Source organism: Rhinatrema bivittatum, chromosome 8 (genome assembly GCF_901001135.1).
Source record: "Rhinatrema bivittatum chromosome 8, aRhiBiv1.1, whole genome shotgun sequence".
Taxonomy (NCBI): domain Eukaryota; kingdom Metazoa; phylum Chordata; class Amphibia; order Gymnophiona; family Rhinatrematidae; genus Rhinatrema; species Rhinatrema bivittatum.
The window spans coordinates 42,703,290-42,725,280 of record NC_042622.1 but is presented as its reverse complement, the minus strand read 5'-3'; the positions used below and the strand labels follow the sequence as shown (position 1 = coordinate 42,725,280).

Genomic DNA, 21,991 nt, shown 5'->3' with positions numbered 1-21,991 from the left:
CGGTCAGCTGCCACGTCTTCTACGCCAGGGACCAATATTTTTCAAGGAGGCAGATCGCTTCTGTCTTGCGGCCTGGCTTTTGAGAGGCGTCAGTTGAGGAGGCGCGGTTATCCGGAGCCGGTTATTTCAACGCTACTGAAAGCACGTAAGATGTCCACCTCTGTTACCTATGTTCGAGTCTGGAAGGTCTTTGAGGATTGGTGTGGAGCGAATGACATTCTTCCCATGCAGGCCTCAGTGCCACAAGTCCTTTCCTTCTTGCAGGCAGGTTTGGATTTGGGTCTTGCTTACAATTCTCTTCAGGTTCAGGTGGCAGCCTTGGGGGCTTTTCTTCGCAGTGGAAATAAGGAGTTTCTGTCCTTGCATCCGGATGTCTCCCGTTTCCTTAAAGGAGTGAAACACTTGAAGCCTCCGATTCGCCCACCTTGTCCATCGTGGAATCTGAATCTGATGCTCCGAGTCCTCTGTGGTTCGCAGTTGGAACCTCTAAGCTCGGCTACCATCAAGGATGTCACTCTCAAGACCATTTTTCTCGTGGCAATCAGTTCAGCAAGACGTATTTCCGAGCTGCAGGCCCTATCCTATCATGAACCATACCTTCGTTTCACGCCTGAAGGGGTTTCGCTGAGGACGGTTCCTTCTTTTCTCCCTAAAATGGTTTCGGCATTCCACCTCACCCAATCGGTGGAATTACCATCTTTTGCCTCTTCTGAGTCTGGAGACCTGCGTAGACTGGATGTACGGCGGTCTCTGATACGCTATCTGGAGGTGACTAATGATTTTCGGCTCTCCGATCATCTGTTTATCCTCTGGTCCGGACCCCGGAAGGGTTGCATGGCCTCCAAACAATCTATAGCGCGGTGGTTGAAGGGAGCGATCATAGCGGCGTACCTTGGCGTTGGTAAGTCCCCTCCGCTGGTTGTCAAGGCTCATTCTCTTCGAGCCCAGGCGACATCTTGGGCGGAGAGCTCCTCCGTTTCCACTCAGGAGATTTGTAGGGAGGCCACCTGGAAGTCGATCCATACTTTTGCGAGACATTATCGCCTGGACGTCGGTGCTCCGTCGGGCGGTCAGCTTGGAGACAAGGTAATACGAGCAGGGCTGTCTGCGGCCCATCCGTGATGGGAAAGCTTTGGTACATCCCACCGTCTGGAATGATCCTGGTATGTACAGGGAAAAGAAAATTATTCCTTACCTGCTAATTTTCGTTCCTGTAATACCATGGATCATTCCAGACACCCTGCCTTGGTTTGGGGGTTTACTTGTGGGACATCCCTGCCTACCTGTCTTAACATTCTTTTACTCTGTATTTCGAATACTGCGCGTCTTTTTTGTTCACGCACTGCTGTTCGCAAGTTCACTGTTCAGAATTTAGTTGCTGTTTATTTGGACAGCGGTTATTTCAATTCCTTCTTTGATTACTTGATCCCTGTTTTTAGTCTCTCTCTTTTGGGCTTTGTTAGTCTAGTTACTGAGAGCTGTTACAGGGGAGGCGTGGTTATATGGTTCCTCCCCTGGGAATTTTGTGTTCTGACTCCATCTGCTGGACATGGAACATAACCCACCATCTGGAATGATCCATGGTATTACAGGAACGAAAATTAGCAGGTAAGGAATAATTTTCTTTTATCTAACCTAAATTTCTCTTGTAATGACTGTAGTGTAAGTACCTAATGCCGTAAATCCGTGAATAATTGGCCATGTTTCACATAACCTCTGTCTTCCCAAATCTCAAATAATCCATGGTCTAATCCTGGTAGAAATGCCCTTTTCCCTGTACATACCGGATCAGTCCAGACTCCTGGGTTCATACATCCGTGCCACTGCTTTAACTATGCTGATGCCCCCTGCAGTTTCTCAGAATTTCTCTGTCTCCCAGCAGGGCAGGACTGATGCTTGAACCCTGCAGTTTTGGTTTAGGATTTTTTAGTTGTTTTTTCTTTTAAATTTTGAGAGCCTTCCTCCCAGGGGGTCGGGGTTGCTGGTAAGTAACCCCTACCCTATCTGGTTGAGGTGGGGGGGCTGGGGGTCAGTGACCCTTTTGTACGCCCACATCCCGTAACCGTGAGGTGCACATCCGGTGGTCCGGATCCCTCCCTGGCAAGTGTTGGGCTCCAAAATTAGTTTTCTCACTTTTTTTCTCTCTTTGGTTAATTGCTGAATTGAGCTGGACAGCTCCCTTCAGTGCAGGAGAGGATGTTTTCAGTGAGACTGCTGTTAGAGCAGTAAAGTTTAAAAAAAAAAAAAAAAGTAAAGGAGGAGGAGGAATAGGATCAGGAACAGGTAGGAGCTGTGTCGACTCTCTCCTCCGCGACACACCCCCCCCCCCCCCCCCAGGCGCGGTTTCAGTAGTGTTTTCTTCATGGGTTTCTTTTTGTTTTTCTGCCGGTTTTGCTTTGACTCGTCGGCGCCGCGATGGTGAGGGGGGTGGCTTGTCTCGCGTGTGGGTCCACCCCGGCGCGCCTAAGTCACCGCAGCCTTTGTGCGGCCTGCATTTCCAGGGGGGAGGGTCCCTCCGAGCTCCCCAGGACGGCTAAACGTAGGAGGTGCCTGTCTCGGCTTTCCCCAATTTGGTCGGGCCCGGCAGCGACCGCGAGGCATCCCGCTGGGGAAACCGCGGGAACAGCAGTCATTTTGAGTCTCTCGGGGCTCGAACCTCCGGCACCTCAGACGCCAGGGGATTTCCCCCCCCCCCCCAGTAGTTTTACTGGTGCTCCCAGGTCCTGTAGAGGGACAGGGAGCCCCAATAGGGCCCGGGGAAGGGGCCCTGTCGCCTGCGCCCGACAATGGGCGGACTCCGGCTCCCTTTTCGCCAGAGTTTGTGCTGTTAATGCACAAAGCTTTTTTGGCACAATATGAGGGGAGTGGGTCTGGCGTGGGTAGTCAGTTACCCCCTCTTACTCCCGGAGCCGGGTTTATCCCGGGGAGGATCCCTGCCTGGGGCGGCCCCCAGTCAGGGCATGCAGGGGTCTTCGCAGGCAGGAGCTGCACCCGCTCGAGGGCTGCGTGTTCCCACGGAGGCTCCGCAGGACAACCCCAATGGTTCAGGGAGGGTGGACACGGACGTTGGGGGTGACGACCCAGACGACCTGGATTCCAGACAGCCGAGAGAGGGGAATGACCCTAAGATTCTCTGGCTATTCCGTAAAGATGAGTTAGTGCCACTTCTTCCTCAGGTTCTGGAGGAACTGGGTCTCCAGTCTCCAGCGGCGGACGCACGTAAGGATGCTGCAGATCCAGTTTTACAAAGCATCAGGCATCCTTCCGCGGGTTTCCTGTACCATTATTCCATTCAGATGTTAGTCGAACAGGAATGGAATTCACCGGACGCGGGGCTGAGGGTTGGCAGGGCGATGCCAGAACAGACCCTGGAGTTATTTGCCCTACCCAAGGTAGACTCTGCGGTCTCCGCCATGATGAAACAGACCACTATCCCGGTTACAAGAGCGACAGCGCTGAAAGATGTTCAGGATCGCAAACTCGAGATTCAACTCAAAAGGATTTTTGAGGTCTCGGCCCTCAGTCTTCACGCGGCTATTTGTTTCAGCCTCATGCAGAGGGCCTGCTTACGCTGGGTACAGCGCACACAAGAAGAGCAGACACTCACGGACGAACAAGCAGCTCGCACAGACTGATTAGAATCAGCAATAGCCTTCGTAGCCGATGCATTGTATGATGTAGTCCGGACGTCCTCCCGGGTTATGGGGTTGGCAGTAGTGGCTCGGCGTATGCTATGGCTTCGTAACTGGTCGGCAGATATTTCTTCTAAGTCCAGGTTGTCATCTTTGCCTTTTAAAGGTCAACTCCTGTTCAGGGAGGAATTGGATCAAATTGTGCAACAGTTGGCAGATGCTAAGGTGCCTCGCTTGCCAGAAGACAGGCACATCAGCGCTATCTGCAGTTCATGGTCCTGGGACAGCACTTCCAGTTTCAGGCACTCCCCTTCGGCTTGGCCACAGCACCCCGCGTCTTCACCAAGATCATGGTGGTCGTGGCGGCGGCCTTACGTCGACAGGGAGTTCTAGTACATCCCTATCTGTGCAATTGGCTCATTCGGGCGAAGTCAGAAGCCAGTTGTCAAACAGCGATATAGACGGTACTTCGGACCTTGCAATCGTTAGGCTGGGTAGTGAATTTGGCAAAGAGCCATCTGGCACCCTCGCAGACTCTGGAGTATTTGGGAGGTTCTTCAACACCACCAAAGGCAGAGTTTTTCTGACAAACGAGAGGGCTCGCAAGCTTCAATGGCAGATTCAGCATTTAATGCAGTTGCCGATTACCACTGCTTGGGACGTGTTACAGGTGCTCGGGTCCATGGCTTCTACCTTGGAGCTGGTACCATGGGCTTTTGCTCATCTGCGTCCCCTCCAGAGTGCACTCTTGGCTCAGTGGAGTCCGGTGTCGCAGCAGTATCACCAACCCGTTTCTCTTCCTCCAGAGACCAGGGCCAGTCTGTCGTGGTGGCTCCACACCCCCAACCTTTTGAAAGGGATGTCTTTGGAGATTCCGGATTAGATAGTCCTGACCACAGATGCAAGTCTGTCTGGTTGGGGAGCAGTTTGCCAGAGTCAAGTAGCTCAAGGCTCCTGGTCGACCATAGAGGCGTCTTGGTCTATCAATCGGTTGGAAGCCAGGGCGGTACGTTTGGCTTTGCTTGCCTTTCAGCCTTTGCTCCAAGGGCGGTCAGTGAGAGTGCTCTCAGACAATGCGACCACTGTAGCGTATATAAACAGACGGGGGCACTCGAAGCCATGCGGTCTCCCTCGAGATTCAGGACCTGATAAGGTGGGCGGAACGTCATTTGATACAGATCTCTGCATCTCATATCGCCGGAGTCGAAAATGTGCAAGCCAACCTCCTCAGTCACATGCTTCTGGATCCGGGGGAGTGGGAGTTGCACCTCATTCGAGAAACATGGGGTTGTCCATGGGTTGATCTCATGGCAATTCGTCACAATGCAAAGGCTCCTCGGTTTTTCAGCAGATGCAGAGATTACGGCGCAGAGGGCGTGGACGCTCTGGTACTTCCCTGGCCCCAGCGGGTTCTGCCCTCCATGTTTCCTCCTCGGCCTCTGGTGGGCAAAATACTGTGATGGATAGAGAATCACCCAGGGGAGGTGATACTCGTGGCCCTGGAGTGGCCTCTCCGTCCTCAGTTCGCAGATCTGTTAAATCTGGCGGTCGAGGGTCCCTTACGACTCACTCATCTCCCCGTCTACTACACCAGGGTCCTGTATTTTTGAATCAGGCCGCTCACTTTTGTCTAGTGCCATGGCTTTTGAGAGGAGGTGTTTACGGGCAAAAGAATACCCGGAGACGGTAATTACTACCCTCCTTCAGTCTAGGCGGAAGTCCATCTCAGTGGCGTACATCCGAGTCTGGAAAGTCTTTGAGGCTTGGTGTCTGGCGAAGGGGACTCCGGTCTTGCATGCTTCGGTAGCACAAATGTTATCTTTATTACAGGACGGCTTAGTTAAGAGTCTAGCTCTCAATTCCCTTAGAGTCCAGGTGGCAGCGTTGGCCTCTTTGAGGGGAACCGTGGATGGCTATCACTTGTCCTCTCATCCGGATGTGGTCCGCTTTATACAAGGGGTCAAGAGTTTGCGTCCCCCTGTGAGAAAGGTTTGTCCTCCTTGGAACCTCAACCTGGTCCTTCGGGGTCTATGTGAGCCTCCTTTCAAACCCATTCGGAGGGCTACGTTGAAGAATGTAACCTTGAAGGTGATTTTCTTGGTAGCCATCTGCTCTGCAAGGTGCATTTCAGAGTTGCAGGCCTTGTCATGTCGTGATTCATTTCTTCAGATATCGGATGGGGGTGTGTCTTTATGGACAGTTCCATCTTTTCTACCAAAAGTAATTTCTTCCTTTCATGTTAATCAGTCAGTCGGATTTATCTGCTTCGGAGCCACATGTGCATGAGCTTCGGCTTCTAGATGTCCGCAGAGCATTGCTTTGCTATCTTAAAGTCACGAATGGTTTTCAGTGCTCTGACCATCTTTTTGTGCTATGGAGTGGTCTGTAGAAGGACCTTCAAGCTTCCAAAGCCATTATTGCTAGATGGCTTAAGGAAGCTATTGGATCAGCTTACATTCTCAAAGGTAAGCCAGTACCAGAGGGTTTGAGGGCTCATTCCACCCGGTCTCAGTCGGCTTCTTGGGCAGAGGCTCACTTGGTTTCACCACAAGAGATTTGTAGGGCGGCGACTTGGAAGTCGCTACATACTTTTGCAAGACATTATCACCTAGATGAGGCAGATCAGGAGTCTCGGTCTTTTGGCGAAAGTGTATTGCGCGCGGGACTCTCCAGATCCCACCCTGTCTAGGAACCTTTGATACATCCCAGGAGTCTGGACTGATCCGGTACGTACAGGGAAAAGAAAATTTGGTTCTTACCTGATAATTTTCGTTCCTGTAGTACCAAGGATCAGTCCAGAGTCCCGCCCAGGGATCAAGACAGTTGGAGAGTCATCTGCTTTCCTATTGGTTCCTTGTTATCTGAGTTGAATTTTTTGTTTAATTGTTCAGAAGTTTATAATTCCATGGGTTTTTTTTACAATGTTTGGCATTCAGCTTTGGTACAGATTAATACTGAGAAACTGCAGGGGGCATCAGCATAGTTAAAGCAGTGGCAGTTTTACTTTCTCTGTCTCCGCCTGCTGGCATGGATGTATGAACCCAAGAGTCTGGACTGATCCTTGGTACTACAGGAACGAAAATTATCAGGTAAGAACCAAATTTTCTTTTACCCCCTAATATGTAAATAAACCAGTATTCTAGAGGATAACTTATATTTAATCTGCACCTGCGCCCTGCATTTAAAACAGGAAGATATAAGGAACTACTGCAGACCCCAATAAGTATATCTGCAGTTGCACCATGTAAAATATAAAACGATGCCTATTGAGATACTAGACTTTTATTTATTTTAAGGTCCGATACAATGCCCCTGGCTAGGGACTGGCTTATAAATGTGCATTATAAATGTGCAAATTGGGCAATTTTAAACCACCATCCCCAAGATGATACTGAAGTCCTGTTAATCTCATACAGAGTTTCTTCCCATTCCAAATAAAGCAAGAAATTATTTTATTCCAAGCTAAGACAACTTTCTTCAAAAGCCACAAATGCATGGTTTGAAGGACATATAGCTACTTAGGCATTTTCACCAATTGGATTTGGCCAAACCAAGATAAGGGAAAGGGCTGCCAGCTATCCACTAACCTTTTTGCAGATGTTAACAAGGGAGATATATTGGCCTGATACATCCAGGAGATGTCCCTAGGTATTTTAAGACCTAAGTAAGTAATATCCTCACCAGCCCACCTTAAGGGGAATTCACCCTCCCACCGACTTTGCAGCTTCCCAGAGATATCCAACACTAGCAATTTTCCCATATTCATTTTAAGACTAGATATTACAGTAAATTTATGTAATAGATCCATCAATTTAGGTAATGAGGTTTTAGATCTAGACAAACGCACCAATAAGTTGTCTGCAAACAACACTATTTTCATTGTCTTTGTTCCACACTGTGGGGTAGATTTTACAAAATTACGCACACGCGTACTTTTGTTCGTGCACCAGGCGCAAATAAGAGTACGCGGGATTTTAATAGATACGCACGTAGCTGTGCGTATCTGTTAAAATCCGGGATCGGCGTGCGCAAGGCTGAGGAAAATTGGCAGCCTGCACGCGCTGAGCCGCGCAGCCGGCCTCCATTCCCTCCCCTCCAAGGCCGCTCCGATTTCGGAGAGAATTTTCCTTCCGCCTCCCCCCACCTTCCCCTCCCTTCCTCTACCTAAGCCACCCCTCCAGCCCTATCTAAACCCCCACTACCTTTATTCCAGAAGTTACGCCTGCTCGATAATACTGATAATACTTTAAACTATGTGCATTGTTTGATGGGGAGCCAGTGTAGTGATTGGAGAATTGGGGATATTTGATCATTACGTTTAGTATTAGAGATAAGACGGGCAGCAGAGTTCTGAATCAGTTGTAGTGGTCAAAGAGCAGTATCAGGAAGAGCAATGTAAAAATAATCTAAACCGGTTAAAATTAAGGCTTGGAGTACAGGCCGAAAGTCATCTGGGAAAAGTAATGGCTTTAATTTTTTTAATAAATGTATTTTAAAGAATGATTTTTTTTTTACCACCGTGGAGATATTTTTTGACATAGATAAACTGGAGTCAATAATTACTCCTAAATTTCTGACATAATTTACAATTGGAATGGTACAGTTTTTGTATGTAAATTCAGATGGAGACTTTACACCAATCTAGTCAGTTTGATCAGTGCCCTCTTTGTTTTCAACTGGATCCAAAGAATCAAGAACCTGTGACTGCAATTAGTTACTTTGCATTTTGGGTAATTAGTTATTTTAAAAAACTAACTTTGCAAAACTACCATTAAAATAACATAACTTACAGTGACCGCCTGCTTTGAGAGTAAAGAGGTGTTTTCTCCCATTGAAATAATAATAAGACTCTTAAATAAATATGAAAAAGCACTATTATGTCTTATTTCATTGCAGACTCTTCCGAGTACACTGATTTTTTTTTCTCGGTTGCACATCAGTTTTCCTTTTCTCTGTACAGATACTTGGACAGGCTGTCGTCAACCAGCAGGTGATAGTGAAGTGCACCTTTGTCAATCCTCTCTCAGAGCCAGCGGAGAACTGCATGCTGATGATTGAAGGCACTGGATTAATTAAGAGGCTGATGAAAATACGGTAAGCAGAACTGATCTCCTTGCCCGTGCTTCCGAATGAGAAACAGGATTTGGCTTTGGTTCTGTTTGGAAGAAAATTGAGAAGCCACTCCTCTCCCATAGAGGGTCACATGCATGATTTTTTACCCACAGTGAGAAATATGTGTGCTTGGAGAACTGATGGCTGAGAGGGGATATGATAGAGGTCTTTAAAATCATGAGAGGTCTAGAATGGTTAGATGTAAATCGGTTATTTACACTTTCGGATAATAGAAGGACTAGGGGGCAATCCACGAAGTTAGCAAGTAGCACATTTAAAACTTCATGGATTGTGGGTAAAAAATCATACATGTGACCCTCTATGCAAAAGACTGGGAGGATCCCCTCTTGCTGCTGGACTGCTGCCTTCATCTTAAATTTTTTCAGTTCCTAGTTAAGTTTTAGATTGCTATGGGAGTAGAAATGCAGACAATTAGGGTCCTTTAAATGTATTAGTGCATTCATAATATATCTGGTAGTGACCTACAAGAGAATGATCAAACTCTTGATAAAGTGTGGGGAATTTCTGAGTTTAAGTTAAAAGGCTGATTTGATTTTTTTTTTTTTAATATATATATATATTTCTCACAGGACAAGCAGGATGGTAGTCCTCACAAATGGGTGACATCACAGGATGGAGCCCTGTATGGAAAACCTTTCTGTCAAAGTTTCCTCAAAGCTTTGACTGACACTGGCACACTGAGTGCACTGAGCATGCTCAGCCTGCAATTATCCCTGTGAGCCACAGGTGTCTCCCTCAGTCATCTTTTTTCCGCTCTGCAGTAAGCATAGCGGTTGGGTAGCTCTGTGAGGAAATTTTAACTTTTTTCCTCATGGAAACACTTTACTTTTTACTTCAATAGACACTTTTCCCTGCACGGGTCTCCCTCCGCGTACGTTTTTACGATGCTCGGTGAGTACTTTGACTAATTTTTTCGGTCGGTTCCTGTCACCTTCTGGCCTGCTAACCGACTGAGGCCTTCCCTCTCCCTATTTTTTCAGTTAGCTACACATAGCCTGTGACACTCTGCTTGGTTATTAGCGCTAGTGGGACAGGGACTTCAACGGTTTCCATTACCACCAGGGCCCCTTTAGTTTCGGGTCCTTTGTTCCCCGGTACCCTCGCGCAGTCGATGCCCCATCGCTACCAAAGGTACCCCTCCTCAGACCGCCCTGGATTTTTAGGTGCCATCAGTACCCCTCCCCCGCGGTACCCTGATGCCATCCTCCCTGCATCGTTTTTATCAATGCTGCCAGGTTTTTTACTCCTTCGCGCTGTTTTTTCCTTCGGCTCCTTCGGTGCCGCCTTACCCGGGTGAATGCCCTCGACGCACACCTTGTCTCGTCGTTGCCATCCATAATCGGGTCGATGCTACCGTTGCCTGGGACACTTCCATCGATGCCAGAGTCACTTTCCTCGATGCCATCCCTTAAATTATGGATGCCGTCGATGTCCAGAGCTTTTCCATCGAGGTCCAGAGCCTTTCCATCAATGGGCATCGATGCCAGGTTGATTCCATCAATGCCAGATGGTTGGCATCGATGCCAGATGGTTTCCATCGATGGACATCGATGCCAGATCGATTCCATCGATGGACATCAATGCCAGGTCGATTCCATTGATGGACATCGATGCCAGATCGATCCCATCGGTGGAGGTCGATCCCCAGGTTGATTCCATCGATGGGCATCCATGCCAGGTCGATTCTATCGATGGCCATTCATGCCTATACTTTTTCCATGGATGCCATCGATGCCAATGCCAAATTCATGGCTGGCATCAATGCCAAAATGGATCCATCAATGTCAGTGTCTCTTCCATCCATGGGGTCCATGCCAACATCGATTCCAAGATTCCATCGGTGCCCGGGTCAGTGCCATCGACACCCTTGTCCGTGGCACCGATTCCACGCACACATTTGCTACTCGAGTCGGTCCAATCGATACCGTCAACGTCTGTGGCCATACTGTCGATGCCCGTGGCTATGCCACTGAGGACGTCAGTGCCCGCCCCATACATCGATGCCCTCAACACCCACGTTGTTCCCATCAGTGTCTTCGATGTTCCTATCGATGCGGTCACCAACTCCGTCGATGCCGGTATCTCTTTTCGATAATGACGATGTTTTTCGACTATTCGATGCCACATTGTTCCCATAGATACCTATGCCAATGCTGTCAGTGCTCCTTCACTGGCATTATTATTCTGGCCGAGTCATCGATGTTTTTTTTATATCCAATTTTGACGATGCCCTCGAGGCCGCTTCGGCTGCCATCGATACCGTCAATACTGACATAGCACCGCCACGTAATGCCCTCACCTGCATACAATGCTCCACACTTTGGGTTCTTTTTCAAGCCCCTTATTAGCAGAGCAGGTGTACTGACAATCTGTCATCGATCGCCATCCAGGACAGCGAGGGCTTCCATCTCGGCGCTGGGGAAAGACCGGGCTGAGCACCGTGGCACCCATCATTGCCGACACAGTGATCGTCTGCTGCTGACGCCATCCAGCACATCGGTGCTATCCTTCTTGATGCTGGACAATGCTCGGGCAGAGCAACATCACCACTGCCATCAGCACTGATCCGTACAGTTTTGGCAACCCTGGGTGATCCAGAAACACCGGATCGAGGTCCGATGGATTCTGCATTGGCGTCACGATACATCGAGCCGCTGCGATGAGGGAGGGGATCATGAGCTCGTTAATCGGCTCCCCTGTTCCCGGCGTGCCCCACCGTCAAGTGGTGCGGGATTCTGGCCCTCTGTTTTCAATAGCAGTCGAAATGCCAATCACGCCCGGCCTGTCTCCTCTGTACCTGTGCCACCATCCCAGGTTTCAGAGTGAGGCGGACATTTACGTCCACGGCTTACCCCTCGAGGACTCTGGAGATCGACGGAGCCAGCAATCTTTACCGGCTCGTCCTGTGGCGATCCACGTCGGATGGTAAGTACCCGCTTCTGCGGCATTCCCTTTGAGATGTGTTCTCTAATTCGGACCACCTGGTTCGAAAAGTTCTGGGTCATGTGCCTTTCAAGAACTGTATTAGTGTCACATATCGCTATGCTAGCTATGTTAGCCACAATACCAAGAGAACCCCTCTATCATTTCTTTGGGATTGCATCAGGGCTTCCTCCCTTTTCAGCAATGAGGCTCTGTACTGATTAATGCTCTGTCCTCTGGTTCCTGCTTCAAAACCAAGGTTCAGGTGCGTTCGCTGATCTGCTAAACACGAGCTTCAGCAAATATTGCATCAAGTACAAGTCCACCTTGAAGCCTGACGTCAGGTCTTAGTGTCGCCTTGTACAGCACACAGAAATGTGGGTACGACTTTACCGCTCACACTCCTGTGGGAGCTTACATGATATCCAGATTACTTCAGCCATTCCACTGGGACACCCCCCAGTCTCCCATCTGGCCAGATATCAGAGCGGCCACCCCACCTTGTACCAAAGTCCCGGTACAGTCCCCCAAGTGCTACGAAGCGCATAGGGGGGAAGGGAGGGGGGTCGGGGAGTTTTAATTACACTATTCTTTCTTTCAACAGAAAGTAGTTACTCTCCGCACATCCTGGACCTCAAAAGTACCAACTTTCTTCAGAAGTCACAGGTAAAATGGTAACTCTCATTTCCATGCTTCCAGATTGCAGTAAGTACATTACTCTAATCTTTCTAAGTGCTTTATGGTGAGTCAACAACTCTGCCGCTGGCACCAGCTTCGGCAGCCGAAGTTTTTCATTGAATGACTATTGGTGAATGCTGTTTCACTGAGGACTGCAACATCATTCACTCTTTTCCTTGCATGGACAACTGCACAACCACAGTCACTGTTATGACCGCCGGCCGTGGCAGACCGCGACCAGGGGTGGGTCGCTCACCTTCGCAGAAGGCCCAAGCACAGACGCCGAGGCTGGCGTCGGCAGGCCGCCTCCACGGCAGTGCTGCTACTTTCCAAGATGGCTGCGGTGTCCTCTCAGCGCGGCTAAGCCCCGCCCCCTGATATTCACCAGGGCTGCGCGGGCGGCAAGAACCTGGCCTTAAAGGAACCCCTACAGGAAGTTAGGGGGGTTGCTTCCTGCAGGCTCCATCTTCTGTAAACTATTTAAGGCAAGATCTGAGCCGTCAGACCTTGCCTTGGCTTCGTGGCTCTGGTGGTGTTTCCTGCTCGTTGTTCCTGTTTTGTTCCTCCGTGTGGTGACTCCTGGATTGGCTGACGTTCCTGCTTGGCTCTCGACCCTTGGACTGGCTACGGAATATTCGGGCTCTTGATCCCTGGACTGGCTGTGGTACTTTCTGGCTCTCGACCCTTGGACTGGCTGCGGAGTGTTCTGGCTCTTGATCCCTGGACTGGCTGTGGTACCGTTTGCTCTCACGACCTGCTGGAGGCGCCAGCTTCTGTTTTCCACGACCGGCTGGAGGCACCAGCTTCTGTTTCCACGACCTGCTGGAGGCGCCAGCTTCTGTTTCCACGATCTGCTGGAGGCGCCAGCTATCTGGATTAAACGACCTGCAGGAGGCACCTGCATCCAGACCTTCATCGAGCCTTTCCAGTGATCCTTGTGTTTGGCCTCGTCTTCCGATGATAGAACTACCTTCATCGCCGGACCAAGGGTCCACCTTCCAAATCAGAACAATAAGCCAAGGCCATGGACCTGGCCGAGGCCTCCGCCCTAAGAGCAGTTCCTGGTTTGGCTCAGAGGATCATGGAGCAACAGAGTATGTTAGAATCTATGGCAGCCTCCATAGAACGACTCAATGCTCGGCTTGACGCTGTAGTCGCAACTCATTCCAGCCCTCCGGCTCCCATTCCTCCACCGGTACCAGTTCCACCGGTTACACAAGGATTCCATCTGCCTGTTATTCCACTACCTGCTCCTCCTCAATATGCTGGGGATCCTTGTCTATGCTTAGGATTTCTGGATCAGTGTGGCATGCATTTTCGTCTGCAAAGAACTCTGTTTCCGGATGATATAACCAAAACCACCTATATTTTATCTTTACTGGAAGGTAAAGCTCTGGCCTGGGCCTCTCCACTTTGGCAGCGCTCGGATCCAGTATTGCAGGATCTACCACGATTCCTCGAACTGTTTCGAACTATGTTTGAGGAACCAGGGAAGCAAGTTGTTGCCAGTTCTGACCTTTTGCATCTCCGTCAAGGAGGACGATCCATTACGGATTACAACATTGAGATTCGGACGCTGGCCATGGAACTTCATTGGGAAGAACCTGTTCTGTGATCAGTTTATCTGGACGGACTATCTGCCAGAATTAAAGATGAGCTAGCCGCTCGAGAACTTCCATCCTCCTTAGATACTGTAATAGAAATGGCTACCAGGATTGACAGACGGCTGCAAGAAAGGGCCCGGGAAGCGCTAGGATCATGGAGACTCCCGGCTATTCCTTATGTCCCGCCCTCCACCTCCACTACTCCACGAGAGCCTTCCGTTTCCGAGGGACCTGCAGCTGAACCCATGCAATTAGGCCGAAGACCTCTAACCCCCGAAGAACGTCTGAGACGTCGCAAGGCAGGCCTTTGTCTCTATTGTGGAGGATCTGGTCATCGTATAGCCACATGCCCTATTCGGCTGGGAAACTCCAAAGCCTAGAGTGCTCAGGGGGAGTCACTCTAGGTCTTGTATCCCCATCTCCCCCACTCACTGTACAAGTTACCATTGACATCAATGGACATGAATTTAACACTTTGGCTTTAATAGACTCTGGTGCGGGGGGAGAGTTCATAATACAAGAACTAGTGGATCAACTCTAGATTCCCACTCAACTCTGTTCCACACCTTTGATTATCTCATCTATCCACGGCGAACCATTACCAGGGAAGATAACGCATCAGACGGAACCAATTAACTGCCATATTGCACCTGACCATACTGAACAAATCATCTTCTACGTCCTCAGCAAAGCCATTCACCCAGTAGTTCTCAGTATCCCCTGGCTGCAACGCCATAATCCCCAATTTGACTGGACATCTTTAAGACTTACCCAATGGGGGTCCGGATGCCATGGGACCTGCTTACAGAGAACTACTTCCGATTCTGGTTTCGTCTGCACCTCGGTACTGCAGAAGCTACCCCCTCAATACGAACAATTTGCAGATGTTTTCTCCAAAGAGGCCGCGGATATCTTACCTTCGCATCGAGAATTTGACTGTGCTTTCAGATTGGTTCCAGGATCCACACTACCGCGTGGTAGGGTTTATCCTTTATCTGCCGCAGAGACACAGGCAATGTCGGAATACATCCAGGACAATATACAGAAGGGGTTCATCCATCAATCCACCTCTCCTGCGGGGGCCGGTTTTTTCTTTGTTGAAAAGAAGGATGGAACTTTACGCTCTTGCATTGACTTTCGTGGGCTCAACACTATCACCATTAAGGATCGTTATCCCCTGCCTCTTATTGCGGAGCTGTTTGATCGTCTGCAAGGAGCTCAAGTATCCTCCAAATTGGACCTGCGTGGGGCTTATAACCTAGTTCGGATTTGGGAAGGAGACGAGTGGAAAACAGCATTCAACACCAGAGATGGACACTATGAATATCTAGTTATGCCCTTTGGACTAACGAATGCTCCTGCTGTCTTTCAACACTTTACTAATGAGATTTTTCAAGACGTATTATATATCTGTGTGATTGTTTATCTTGATGATATTCTAATCTTTTTCAGGGACCTACAGTTGCATCGCCAACATGTGATGCAAGTGTTGCAACTCTTAAGGGAACATCGTTTATATGCTAATCTTTGAAGCAGAGTCATTACCTTTTTTAGGATATATTATCTCAAAACAAGGTTTCCAAATGGATCCGACCAAAGTAAAATGTATACAAGAATGGCCTCAACCCAATGGTCTACGAGCACTCCAACGTTTTCTAGGTTTTGCTAACTATTATCGTCATTTCATCAAGAATTTTTCTACACTAACCGCACCACTATCTGCACTAACACGTAAGGGGGTTAACATCAAAATCTGGCCAGTAGAAGCTATAGAAGCATTCCAAACTCTCAAGGACGCTTTTCTACGGCAACCCTGTCTCCGCCACCCAGATCCCAGACGTCCGTTCACGGTGGAGGTGGATGCTTCTACAGAGGGGGTTGGAGCAGTTCTGAGTCAGAATGATGCAGTCGGGAAATTCCACCCTTGTTCCTATTTTTCAAAGAAATTTTCTCCTGCGGAACGCAATTATTCCATTGTCGATAAAGAGTTGTTAGCCATCAAACTTGCATTTGAAGAGTGGCGTCAGTGGTTAGAGGGGCTCAACATCGGATCACAGTTTTTACAGATCACAAAAACCTGACGTATTTGCAACAAGCCCATCGCCTGAACCCGCGTCAAGCCCCTGGGCGTTATTTTTTACACGTTTCGACTTTGAATTAAGATATCGACCAGCAAGCAAGAATATTAAAGCTGATGCACTATCGCGATCATTTTTATTTATTTTTATTTTTTATTTTATTTGTTATTTTTATTATACCGAGTTTCATGATAGGAATCACATCAACCCGGTTTACAATTAACAATGTGAGTAAAGGCAGAGAGTAACAAAGTAAAGAACATTTCCCAATACAAGAACAAATATAGTATGAAACTTAACAAATATTATAACAATATTTTGGATGTGAGAAAGTTACAAAAAACATGGAAAAATAACTTGGATATGAAAGGGGAAGAATTGTAGAACGACTATAAGCATTTATCACGGAAGACGCAGAAGAACCTGTACAGTACATTATTGACCCGGCCCGTGTCATTCTTTCAATGACCTTCACGGTTCCAATCGGCAAGACAGTGGTACCCAAGAGGCTCCGCAATAAAGTTTTAAAATGGGGACATGACTCTCAGGTGGTTGGGCACCCTGGACATAGACGAACACAGGATCTGCTTCAACAACACTATTGGTGGCCGGAGATGCACAAGGACATTCGAGCGTATGTTGACTCTTGCCCTGTTTGTGCGCAGCACAAGAACCCTACAGGGAAACCCTGGGGTCAGTTGCAACCACTTCCAATGCCCACTAGACCATGGACACACATCTCCACCGACTTTATTGTCGATCTCCCAGCCTCCGAGGGACATACGGTAATATGGGTAGTGGTTGATAGATTCTCTAAGATGGCCCACTTTACACCACTGCCCGCCCTTCCCTCCACTCCCCAATTGGCACAGCTATTTATGTCACATATTTTTCGCCTCCACGGTGTACCCCAGCACATCACGTCTGATCGGGGGTCTCAATTCACGGCTCGATATTGGCGAAGCCTCGATACCAAGTTTCAGATTGCACTGGACTTCACCACTGCTTTCCACCCTCAGGCCAACGGGCAGGCAGAGAGGACTAATCGAGCTCTGAAACAATTCCTGCGCTCTTACGTCAACACCCGGCAGGATTACTGGGCGGCTTTGCTGCCCTGGGCAGAATTTTCCCATAATTTCCATTCCTGTACTTCGACTGGGGCCTCTCCATTTCAAATTGTCTGTGGTCACCAACCTGCTCCGCCAGTACCGCTACCTTTGCCTGTCCCCTCTCCAGCGGCCCAGCTCACCGCCACCCACTTTGAAAAACTTTGGACACGTACTCAACGAATGTTACGGAGAGCGGCACTGACCGCAAAGAAATTTGCCGACCAACATCGGAGACCAGCACCATGTTTTCGTCCTGGAGATAAGGTCTGGCTCAGTACCAGATATATCCATTTACGGGTTCCCTCGATGCGCCTAGCCCCTCGGTACATCGGGCCTTTCCCGGTAATCAAACAATTAGGTCCAGTGTCTTATCGATTACGCCTCCCGGCTACCCTACGCATTCACAACTCATTTCACGTTTCTCTCTTGAAGCCGTTACTCCTCAATTGGCCCTCTCGGAAGGTTCCTGTTTCTTCTTCATTGAGGGCAGAAGAAGATACTTATCAAGTTTGAGAGGTTCTTGATGTTCGCAGGCGAGGTCGTAAATGGGAGTATCTTCTGGCTTGGGAGGGATTCGGCCCAGAGGAGAATTCTTGGGAGCCTGCTACGAACATCTTGGACAAGGATCTCCTCAGAAATTTCCACATCAGTCACCCTGGGAAGCCCAAGCCTTCTAGGGGGAGGCCTAAAGGAGGGGGTACTGTTATGACCGCCGGCCGCGGCAGACCGCAACCGGGGGTTGGTCGCTCACCTTCGCAGAAGGCCCAAGCACGGACGCCGAGGCTGGCATCGGTAGGCCACCTCCGCGGCAGTGCTGCTACTTTCCAAGATGGCCGCGGCGTCCTCTCGGCGCGGCTAAGCCCCGCCCCCTGATACTCAAGAGGGCTGCACGGGCGGCAAGGTCCCTTATCACATGTGATACCAGGATGGGGGTAGAGTCGGGGCGGAGTCGGCCCCGGAAGAGGAGGAGTCAGGGCGTCACCGGTGCCGACTCTGTGCTGACGCCGTGGACAGCGAAAAGGTAAGTGCCTTTTCATGGCAGCTTTCGCTCCCAATAGCTACACCTCCCATGGTGGCGCTATTGGGTGCGAAACCGGCAGCGATCTCACCGCGACGGTGAGATCGCTGCCGGCTAGCGCAGGCCCTCCCCCTGTTTCGGTTCCCTGCCCCTCATCTTCTAAAGTATCGCAGGTCTGCGATACTTCTGAAAATGAGGCCCTAAGTGCATCTATTATTTCCCAACAATAGAACAATTTTCTGTTCTAGTGTTGAAACAGTGAGATCTAGAATTTAAAAAAAAAGTCTGTGTGATACAAGATAATCTGTTATATTAAAGGGACCTTTTCTTCTGAATATAAAACACTGTTTTAAAATGAGATCAAGATAAAATTCCTCTTGTTCATTTTGTCTTACCCAAATTTTCGATGTGTTTTAGTATCAAGCCCTTGAAACCTCGTGAGACATCATGTATCCATTTCTACATGTACCCTTTCAAATCTGGGCAGAAGCAGCTGCAAGTTATTCTCAACGCCAACAAGTCCAACATTTGCAAAGGATACAAGAATATCACAGTAGCTAGAGGATATTAAATGCTCCTAAATCCTGACTCTTAGTTCAGCAAATTGCTTTTTCCATCATGCTGGGGATCCACATTGATTTGATTGGAAAAAAAAGCCGATGTAGAGAAAACCTGTGGCAAATTCTCCCAAGGATTATTGAGCAAAAGTAATGTGGCAATGTCATTGTCATTCTCTAGACTTTTTACTTAGTCTGCCGAGGCAAGATTCATCAGTACAAGACAAGCAAACTGACGACGAGGTCTGTGGCCTATCATCCCATCCTGAATTCCCATTGGTCCCCAATGCCCATGAATGCAGAGAGGACTGATCTCAACTTTATATTTTTGTTCTCCATTTCATTGACCAAATTACCCTTCCATTGAGTACAGGAGCATGTTTTTTTTTAATGTTTGTTGTCCTCATTCATTTCTCATTCTCCTGATTTTGGAATAGCTGTAAAAAGAAAAAAAATCTGATTCTTTAGTGTCCATCGTTCTACAAGACAAAATTTCACTGGTTTTACAATGGTTTGACTCAACTGAGCTGAATGTATTTCAAAAGCGGATTCTGTTTCTAGCTTGGGGTTGAACAGTATTTCCACAAATGAACATAAGAACATAAGAACATAAGAAAATGCCATACTGGGTCAGACCAAGGGTCCATCAAGCCCAGCATCCTGTTTCCAACAGTGGCCAATCCAGGCCATAAGAACCTGGCAAGTACCCAAAAACTAAGTCTGTTCCATGTAACCATTGCTAATGGCAGTGGCTATTCTCTAAGTGAACTTAATAGCAGGTAATGGACTTCTCCTCCAAGAACTTATCCAATCCTTTTTTAAACACAGCTATACTAACTGCACGAACCACATTCTCTGGCAACAAATTCCAGAGTTTAATTGTGCGTTGAGTAAAAAAGAACTTTCTCCGATTAGTTTTAAATGTGCCCCATGCTAACTTCATGGAGTGTCCCCTAGTCCTTCTACTATCCGAAAGAGTAAATAACCGATTCACATCTACCCGTTCTAGACCTCTCATGATTTTAAACACCTCTATCATATCCCCCCTCAGTCGTCTCTTCTCCAAGCTGAAAAGTCCTAACCTCTTTAGTCTTTCCTCATAGGGGAGTTGTTCCATTCCCCTTATCATTTTGGTAGCCCTTCTCTGTACCTTCTCCATCGCAATTATATCAGAAATAATGACCATTGGTTTTTAGAGCATGCATTGGTTTTTAGAGCATGCATTCATCAGCTATTTTGCCAAGAGAGAATGTACATTAATGAAGTAGTGTAATGATCATTTCTTGAATAATAAATGGCACCGTACATGCAAGTCTGAAGAACAAGCAGGCCTTATGTATGATTGTCACTGTAGAATGTTGCTATATGGCCCACCAAAACTTGGTCCTGCATAGTTGTATGAATCAAATATCTCAGATTTCCTCGAGGTTGGAAATAGTAACCCAAGAACAGGATAAAAGAATAAATGAGCAAGCAAATAAAATACAATTGCTTGAAAGTCAAATGAAAGAAATACAAAGAGTGCAAACAGCCATGATTCAGGATTGTATCACTTTAAATAAGAAAACAGAGGGCCGGATTTTAAAAGCCCTGTGCGCGTAAATCTGGCCGGATTTACGCGCGCAGGGCACTCGCGCACCTATTTTGCATAGGCATAGGCCGCCGGCGCGCACAGAGCCCCGGGACTCGCGTAAGTCCCGGGGCTTCATAAAAGGGGCGGGGGAGGGGGCGTGTCCAGGGTCAGGGGGCAGGACCGGGGGCATGGCGCCGCCCCGGGGGCATGGTCAAGGCCTCCGGACCAGCCCCCGGGTCGGGTGATGGTGCGCCAGCCTGCTTTCGGCAGGCGTAAATCTGGCAACAAAGGTGGAGGGGGTTTAGATAGGGCTGGGGGGGTGGGTTAGGTAGGGGAAGGGAGGGGAAGGTGCGGGGGGGTGGAAAGAAAGTTCCCTCCGAGGCTGCGCGCGCAAGTTGCACAAATGTGCACCCCCTTGCACACGCCAACCCCGGATTTTATAAGCCGCGAGTATCTAATAAAATCCAGCGTACTTTTGTTTGCGCCTGGTGCGCGAACAAAAGTACGCGCTCGCGCAAATTTATAAAATCTACCCCAGAGCTTTTGGAGAACCGTTAAGAAGGCTTAACTTAAGGCTGTTAAATTTCCCCAAAATAATAGGGGAACAACCAAGAGTAACCTTGCGTAGATATTTGAATGAAACACTACAGATTCCTATGGAAGATATACCATTCTTCAATAATGTCTACTTTTCGCTCGAGAGAAAAGATGACACAAAATCAAATGGACCTGGGGAATCTGACTGACTTTCTTGAATCTTCGACTGTAGAGATCATCGCGAGAGCCACCCTGTTGATTTCTTTCATATATGAACAAGATATGGGTTTGATAATGAGGAATTATTTTCAATTTATGCGGGTCAACTTTATGGGCCAATTTGTCCATATCCTCCCTTATCTGGCAAAGACCACGCGGGAAAGGAGGAAAGGTTTCCTGACCCTTAGACAGGAAACTAGAGAGTTGGGGACTACATATCAGCTTAGATACCCTTGTAAATGTATCATCAAATATAATAATAATACCTATGTGTTTTTAATCCCTGAACAACTGAAAGCGTGGCTTAATTCTCATAGAAGGGCAATGACTACATCAATGCCTACTGAAAGTCCAATTACCTAGCATGTTAGAAGGGATAATACGAATGCAAGTTAATGGCATTTTCCTTTGATTATTTGATTGTATAAGAATTTATAACTGAGCTCCCCCACAATTTTTATTTGGGGGACTAGATTAAAGATTTGATTTCTGGAAATTATTAATGTGGTAACTGGATATGTTTGATTTCTTGTTTTCTGTACAAAGATGAAAATTTTTGTAATTATTTAAAAATCAATAGACATAACATTAAAAAAAACAGAATGTTGCTGTGTGAGGCTATTAATTGCATCCATTCAAATAAGCCAGTAAGTTTAGTGCGCATACTTTTTATTTATTTATTTATTTATTTGATGCTTTTTTATACCGGCATTCATGACCGAGTCATATCATGTCGGTTTACAGAAAACTGGGGAACGATAACTTAAATATGTTAACATAGTAAAGAAGTAAAAAAGTAAAGAGTTACAATAAAACGGGGGTGCGCAAACTCGGGTAAGAAGAAGACAGAGCAAAGGTAACTTGAAACATAACGCCAGTTATTAGGAGAGTTCTACGAGTTCTAGAAATATTCATTGCGGTGCCTCGGGGC

General features: G+C 47.9%; 1 protein-coding gene across 2 annotated transcripts in view; it reads left to right on the top strand.

The window, feature by feature from the left end:
- The window catches only part of LOC115098235 (protein-glutamine gamma-glutamyltransferase 5-like), a 74,093-nt gene extending 54,658 nt beyond the window's left edge, over nt 1-19,435 (top strand). For both annotated transcript variants that reach the window (XM_029614701.1, XM_029614700.1), the window contains 2 exons: nt 8,593-8,726; nt 18,592-19,435. In XM_029614701.1, coding sequence (XP_029470561.1) covers nt 8,593-8,726; nt 18,592-18,745 — 288 coding nt within the window. In that variant the 3' untranslated portion in view covers nt 18,746-19,435. The remainder of the gene's footprint in view (nt 1-8,592; nt 8,727-18,591) is intronic.
- The last annotated feature ends 2,556 nt before the right edge of the window (nt 19,436-21,991 follow it).